Consider the following 8,024-nt stretch of genomic DNA (forward strand, 5'->3'; position numbering starts at 1 on the left):
CATGCATATGCTCTCTACTGTGTTTTTTTCATGTAGATCCCACAGATTTTTCTTTTCCTTTTCCTTTTGTCCTGAAACCTCTCCAAATGCTTTTTCAGGGAGCTATGGAGAAGCTAAATGTAGAGGGAACCATAGGTAACTATTAACAGAAGAATATTTGAAATGTGTGTTCTCTCTATTCACTTGAAGTTGATGAAAAAGGTTTTCTGCTGAAAATTCTACCATGTGATAGGACTACTTAAAACACAGTGGCATAGTATCAAAATTTGAAAGGGAAATGGATTCTTGATGGTGAGAAACAAAACAAGCAACCTGAATGAATGTAAGCAAAGAAATAATTTGCAAAACAAAAGCATAGGTGCTTTTAATCTTCTTTTAATCTGCCAGTATCAATTGTGTAATGAGGTGCTGTGTGAGACGTGGCTTCTGTCCATATTCCCATTTAAAGAAACAAATGTCATTTGAAATGCAGTACTCCTGTGACAGTAATCTAAGCTAGAGTGAAGAAGTTTTAAGGAAGCTGGAATTCTTTCAGTAAAAGGTATTTTTTCATTATTTAATGTTTCTTAGGGTGAGCAGTGCTCTAACATGTATTTTGTTTCTCCAGGGGGAATTACCCACGATACTTTCCAAAAGGAACTCATGTGCTTTGACCCTGACACAGACAAATGGACTCAGAAAGCTCCCATGACGACAGTCAGAGGTCTGCATTGCATGTGTACTGTAGGAGACAAGCTGTATGTTATTGGTGGAAATCACTTTAGAGGAACAAGTGATTATGATGATGTTCTAAGCTGTGAATATTACTCGCCAACTCTAGACCAGTGGACTCCAATTGCTGCCATGTTACGTGGTCAAAGTGATGTTGGGGTTGCTGTCTTTGAAAATAAAATCTATGTTGTTGGAGGATATTCTTGGAATAACCGGTGTATGGTGGAAATAGTTCAGAAGTATGATCCAGAAAAAGATGAGTGGCATAAAGTGTTTGACCTTCCAGAATCCCTTGGTGGCATTCGAGCCTGCACTCTCACTGTTTTCCCTCCGGAGGACAACACAGGGTCACCGTCTAGAGAGTCTCCTCTTTCAGCACCTTAGAACCATCCCTTGACTTATGATGTTGTAGTAACACCTCTGCACTGCATCATGGGGTCTGTCATTTTTCTTCAGTAGTTTCTGTTAGGCTTAGCCTACAGCATTTCATAAAATTACTGGAAAAAAAAAAAAAAAGACTTTGACATTATTTGTGCTGTTTGTTTGGCCTAGAATGTCTGTCAAGTGGTTAACAAAAAAAAGATGTACTCGCCCGAGCCAAATGTTTAACAAATGAGAGGATATTGTCTATAAAATGTATGAACTAGGTACGTTATTAATGTTGTGCGTTGGGTGTGAGGTACCTTATAGCTTACATTTGGGAACCCAGTGAGTCAAATTTGAAGACTTTGTATTGAACACGTCACTAAATTTTATGTTGAAATCCTTTTTCCTTTCAGTTTTGACTGCAGATTACAAGGGTAGGTAGACCACATCAATGTGAACTGTGTCTGAAGGTAACCAAGGGGCCTGAGCTACCTCCCTCTTTTCACAGAGTATTTTTGACATATCTGTTTACCCACCTGACTTTGTGGGTGCTTTCAGAGCATATGAAGTTTCTTAGGCAGAGGGGAGAAATGAAATAATTTTAAAACATTAGCACTGTACATGAGTGGACCTTGTAGAGGCCGGGAGTTTTTTATAACATATATCAAGTGTTTTTTCCTGAGTCAGTTGAATGATGCTTCAAACAAAACATTTTAAACACGTTTGCATTTTTTAATTTGTTTTTTTTTTCAGGAATTGGCTTCCGCTTGCATGGGAGCACACACTATTAACAAACGGGAATTCAGTGCAGTTGTGTATTCTGTTGTATGGCTGTACTGAATATAGGCAGTTAAGGGCTAGAAACAGTAACTTAAGCCACTGAATTTGACCAAATGGTTCCATCAGATCAAATTTAATCTACCTTTTCTCCTTTGCTGTTGAGATAACTTGCATAATGTGTCCTCTGTATAGTCTCAGTTAATAAGGTTATTTAGCACAAAGTGCAGCTTCAGTGAGAGAGCTGCTTTTGCTCAGTGAACTTGGACTACCACGTTTTACCTTCTTTTGTTCAATAAAACTTTTAACTGCAGTTACCCAGTCTAAGCTACCTCATTAATGTATTTGGTTTTCTTCCTCTGCCTCACTGTCTCCAGGATACGCATTACGTATATCCGTGTGGGTAGATGAATTTGCTAGGAAACCAATGCAGAAGTGATCATGAATGGGTATTTTTGACCTACTTTTAAGAAACTATTTTGGTCTGATGTGTTCATTTTATTGTTAGGGACTGACGAAAAAACAGTCTTAATGTTTTTTCCTTGGAGAACTGCTTATGTGTGCAGCTGTGCAGATTCACAGGAATCTTTATCTGCTCCAAAATACAGTGCACTGCTGACAAACTGCAGCTCTGATTATGCCATTGTGCATGTTCTGAACTTCCCATCATGTTAAAAGTCATTTTGCTAATGAACACAGTCACAGGGGTATCCTCTGGGGAAAACTGTTTAAACCAGCTTATTGTGTTACCTATTAACAATAACCAAGTAAAGCGTAATAGACTTTTGTTGGGAGTTGGCTATTTGTGTTTTGTCCCTGCTTGATGCATCAAGCAGCAGCATTACTGTGCTGTCAGATTTGGAAGTACTGATATTTATTCTTTATGCAGTTTACCAGTAATGGTCACTACCAAAATCCACGTATAAGCTTTAGGTTTCATAACTGTTTTGGTTAAAATCAAAAGCAATTCTTCCTCTTTGAAAAACTGAAGTCTTAATTCTGTGTGGCTGTGCAAGGTTTTTGCAGGTGGAATAGTGGCACCAGTGGATACTCCTGGAAACTGGCCAGTGAAGATGAATTGTCTGATCACCCTAAGAATACCCTTCTAATGCTGTGCAAAGCTCTGGATAGGAAAATGTTGCTCTGTCATTTAAGGATGTGTCAGTTGTTTAAGTGTCACATGCTACTAATATTTTTTTTCCAGCTCAGAGACCAGATTTTAGACCCTGCTTGAGTTTAAATCCCCATATTCAGTTTCTCTTTTGTTAATTAAACTGAAAAGTATTTGAAGGAGTTGCAATTCCTTTTGGATAATGTAAATATATCCTTCTGTTTTTATGCTGGGGATGAGGGAGACACTGTTTAAAAGTGGGTATCTTCACTGGTATTCTCTGTTTGGAATAAGTTTAATGTGGGTTCTGACCATTCTGAGATGGTTTGAAGTCAGGATATCAGTTTTGTGTCTGAGCCTTGGATAGCTAGGAGCTGGTTTATGGCCACAATGTAGAGTTTGGGTTTTTTTAAGTGACTCACTATCTGCTATATGTAAAGTGGAAGAATTATTTTTGAACAACATTTTGTCATCAGTGGATTAAATGTAGTGCTTCAATCAAATTAATCTTTTGGGGGTTTTTTTGTTTGGTTTGTTTTTGTTTATTTTTTAATCTCCTCTGGATTAAAGTGTTTATAATGACATTAGTTCCCATTTACTCACTAGGATTGAAGAGCAAACATCAAAGACTTGCCCAAAACTGCAAACTGGTTTCTTCTGTAATGTAGTATAAAATGATTTGATGCTCATTACATCTTTCTTAACCATAGCGTAAGAATCCCTTTCCATCTCTCAATGCACAGCTGTAGGTGTGCATATGGATACAGCAGATATCCCATCTCCATTTCCAGTCAGTCTGCCTCTTTCCATAAATCTTGAATTCTTTCATTTTGCAGTTGTAGTACCTAAATGAGAAAAGCATCTGGATAAAAAGCAATTAGTAGATATTTGACTTGAATGAAATTAAGACTACATGGTGTGCCAGCTGGGAGAGCCACAGGAGCTGTCTGCCCTCTTGCAGTGATGCAGACACACACTGCAAAATTCATTCAGATTTTGCTTTTTTTGGTGCCCAATTAGCAGCAAAAGCCAAAAGTGCTCACTTCCATATACTACTTGCCCAAAGGCCCATGTGCTATCCCTGCAAAACCCAGCACTGGCTCCAGACATTGGAGATGACATTTCCCTTGTTCTGTGCTTTGAGGTAGGACAAAAACAATGGGGAGGAAGACCTGGGAAAACCCAGGTTATGTGAAGTCTCTTTGCCCTGTTCACATCAGAGTTGATCATCTGAAGATATCCATTTTTCTGTGGTTCCCCTCCCCTTAGAAAGTTGTGAAGTCCAAGAGCCTGATCCAGGGAGAACAGTTCCTCTCAGGACCCAGCCTGTCTTGGGGCTTCTTGGAATGATGGAGTTGTGCTGAAGGGGTGAGCACTAGTGCAGCAGAATGTGGCTGTCTGACAGCCTGGCTGTGGCTCTAGAGTCCCCTTGTGTGGAAAAATCACTTCACCTGTTCTCAGGATAAAAGTGAGTTGTTTTCTTATAAACAATGCTATTTTAAAATTGCCCATTATGTTTCTGAGGTGTGGGATCTTTAAGCATTTTAGTAGCATTTTAGTAGCATTTTAGTAATAGTCAGAAGCTCAAAGCAGAAGTCTCTGGTTTAATGGAATAATGGAAATCATGGACTAGGGCAGTTTGCATGCAGATAAATAAAATTCTTCCTAAAGGCTTACAGTGTTAATTTGATGGGCTGGTTGGGCATCAAAAAATAATTTGATATCACAGCAACAAGTGCAGTACAAATGTCTGGAGAAGTTTGTAACCAAAGGGTTGGGCATGATCTGATCAGTAAAGATCATAGCACTTTTCTTTGCAAAGTTCATTCTCCCTACCAGAATTGTTCCTTCTTAATTTGCCATCCAGCTGGTGATTACCTCACCCTTACACTGGTGTCTGACTCTGCTGGTCACTGTTTTTTTTTTTAATCCTTTGGTTTTGTAGTTGACATTTCTGTTACTTCCTCTGCTCCTGATCAGAGCAGATAAAGCTAAAGCTTTTCTAGTGGTTCTGTCCTTACATCAAGGGAGAAAATAGCCCACTGTTGATAAATGTATTCATAATTCAGCTTGTGCATACTTGGAAATATATAAGCAGTTTTAACCTAGTCAAAGGTGTGTGCATGTTTCAGGAGTAATGTGTGTCCCCTTTCCCTCCTGGCTTGCACCCTACATGGTGTGGAGGGCTGTGTGTAGCAATTACCCAGAGATCTGGAGGGGGAGCCAAGCTCTCATGTGGCACTTTATGCTTTCCATGCTCTGTGAAAGTGTTCATTACTTGCACACCATATGTAGCTTATCGGGTATTTTTTCTTTTGTATTTTAGTCTAAATGTGAATAATGATTCTTTGTGTGCAAACGTGGTCAGAAAGAAAAGTCTTAAAGGGCAGAGTTATACTTTGCTTAATTGATAATGTTTTTGGTCCTGGGAATATTGCAGGACCCATTCAGCTGTGAAAAGGTGACTGCAGTTTGAGAGCAAGCTCAGAAATCAGGATGGCTTTCCTGCCTGTCACCAGTTCACATGTTCTTGTTGCCAGTCCTTTACAGGTCATTAAGTGAACTGTTCTCAGTCTGTAGGCTCCATATTTTGATGTCCAGCTCTGTTGGACCTGCTGATTACCCTCTCTGGGGAAAACGTGGTGGGATGTGTTTCACAACATACCTGACTAAAACAATGTGGCTAGTTTTTTCAGGAATTCCACCATCAGTGAGGCACAGGAGTCCTGCAGAGTTCTTTAATGACCTGGTGATTTGTATAGATGATGTAGCCCAGGTGAGCTGGGAGTGGTGCTACAGCAGGAGCCATGAGTGGTTGACATTCCTGAGGGGATGATCTCCTACTATATGTATTATTTTGGCTCAAGTGCTGTTTTTCTCCCCCATCTTTGGGAGTATTTATTGCTGCTGTTTGAGTTTTTAACTTTTTGTTGATGAAATGAGTAATGCCTCTCAGTCTGTAGTGGGAATGAAAAGTTCAGGTGGCTCTTTCAGAGCTTCATGCTGTCAGGCTATCCACACAGTTATTAAATAGTTTCTATTTGGAGCTCTGTTTCCTAAGCGTTTAGAAGAAATTGGTTTGCAATGTGAAAAGATCTCAGATAAAAATGTTTGGGACTGGAACAGAAAGGTGTATTTTTTTTAGAATTTTTTTTTCATGGTTTAGAGGTTAGTTTGGACTTGAGCTCTTACAGACTGTTAGGGAGTGATTTTTTTTTTAATTTTTTTTTTAATAACTTATAGTTGGCTTAAGTGAGTCTAAGCTCAGTTGTTCGTACCTGCTTGCTGTGTTCCCCCTCAGACCACAGCATTCTGTGCTGTCTGGCATCTGTTTCCTCATGTAAGAGCACCTCCTGTCTTCCCTGCTGCCTGTTGATGGAGTTCCAAAATAAACCTGAGCTTGGATTCTTACATCTGAAGTACCTGTGGAGCTAAAGACTATGTGGAGCTATGGAATGAAGGCCATGACTTTGACATTTAATTCCCCACCAACCCCTCACTGCTTTGCAAGATGTTCCCAAATCCAGCTAAAATCTGTGCAGGAGGCAAATCTCTCAGGCTGAAGATGTAACCTGGGCATCTAAAACCACCAGAGTGTTCTTGTCCTCTTTTCAAGGACAGTTGTGCACTTGAGCTGCTGAGTGCTCTGGGAGGGGACAGACACAGGAACTCTTTGGGTAACCACACTTTTAGTTGGCCTTTGATTCTGCTCTTTCTTCTGTGCTCAGATGGAGATGGTGGGAGGGAAGGTCAGGGTTTGGTCACACTTTCCAGCTCTCAGTAGAGAGCAAGCTTGTTTACTCTCATCTGTCTGCACAACACTGCAGGAAAAAGACCTGTAGGAACATTTCAGATTTCAAACATTGTGTCACAGAACAGTATTAATAAGGGAAAAATTAGTCTGTTTTAACCTGTGTTCCTTATAACAAAGATTGTTGCAAAAGACTTGGCTTCTGTTGAATTAACAACTTTGCCTTTACCTCCCTTGTTCAACATTACTGTAAAAAAAAATTGCTTGGTTTCTTTTCCATTTGTTTTTCATTGCTTGTAACCTTTTCTTAGAAATGTGGAAATAATTTTCCTTACATGTTTTATGCACCGAAATAAACACACCACTGATCACCTGAGTCCCCTCCCCATGTTTCTTACTCAGTGCCTGCCAGTGTATCTTTCCATATTTTTACTCAAGTGTTTGACAGCTGTCAATAAATACCATTACAGACTCATAAAAACTGATGGGTGCTGCATCATTAGTTGGCATAAAGAGGGGTAATCTGTTTTCTTAAACATTTCTGGAGAAAGGTTGGTTTGAAGAACAGGCCTGCCCTGTTTCATACATTAAACGCAGTTTGTTTTGGCCTGTGCTTGTTAACTTTAAAAGCCTTGCATATTTGACTGTTTCAGATAGGTGATTGCAACGAGTGCCCATTTCTAGAGAGTGTATTCCCTGCTCGTAGGTGGGTGAGGCACTGGGGGGTGAGGTTTCCTTGTGCTCTGCCTCTGAAGTTCCCTTTCTACCCAGAAAGAATCATTGGGAGTGATGTTATTCCATCGTCAGGGGAACAACCTTGTGTAACTGAAGAACCTCTAGCAGGATCAGGAGCAGTGAACTTGGATGGAAAATCAAAGCAGCTTCCTAATTGCAGTTAAAGCACAGCCCAAGTTTCTAGAAAGGGGAGGGAGAGCTGCTGTCCCTTAGGCATGTTTTGTCAGGAGTTGGGAATATTAGTATTGAAAGGATTGTTGCTGTAAATAAAGACAATTAAACAAATCCCTACATCTGTCCCCAAAACAGAGAGAGATTGCTTCTGTACCATACTATTAATATTTTACTTTGTGTGTGTATATGGGATGTCTCAAGTACTCATATCACATAAGTGATGCCCTACTTCCCAGGAGTCACAGTGTTTTCTATCTAGTCAATTCTGAATAATATTTTAGAATGATATAGAATATTAGAGGATACACTTTTCTGGGTTTTTTTCCTAACCCGTTTTTAAAGACAGTTTATGTATCTAGCTATTTTAGCATTACTGCATTTAATCAAACCTAGGAAACA

At 39.6% G+C, this 8,024-nt stretch overlaps 1 protein-coding gene across 2 annotated transcripts in view; it reads left to right on the plus strand.

Moving 5' to 3' along the window:
- The window catches only part of KLHL13 (kelch like family member 13), a 35,321-nt gene extending 28,229 nt beyond the window's left edge, over positions 1 to 7,092 (plus strand). For both annotated transcript variants that reach the window (XM_085060530.1, XM_085060529.1), the window contains one exon: positions 608 to 7,092. In XM_085060530.1, the coding sequence (XP_084916656.1) occupies positions 608 to 1,095 (488 nt within the window). In that variant the 3' untranslated portion in view covers positions 1,096 to 7,092. The remainder of the gene's footprint in view (positions 1 to 607) is intronic.
- The last annotated feature ends 932 nt before the right edge of the window (positions 7,093 to 8,024 follow it).

Source organism: Lichenostomus cassidix, chromosome 4A (genome assembly GCF_008360975.1).
Source record: "Lichenostomus cassidix isolate B80296 chromosome 4A, HeHo_3.0, whole genome shotgun sequence".
Lineage (NCBI taxonomy): Eukaryota > Metazoa > Chordata > Aves > Passeriformes > Meliphagidae > Lichenostomus > Lichenostomus cassidix.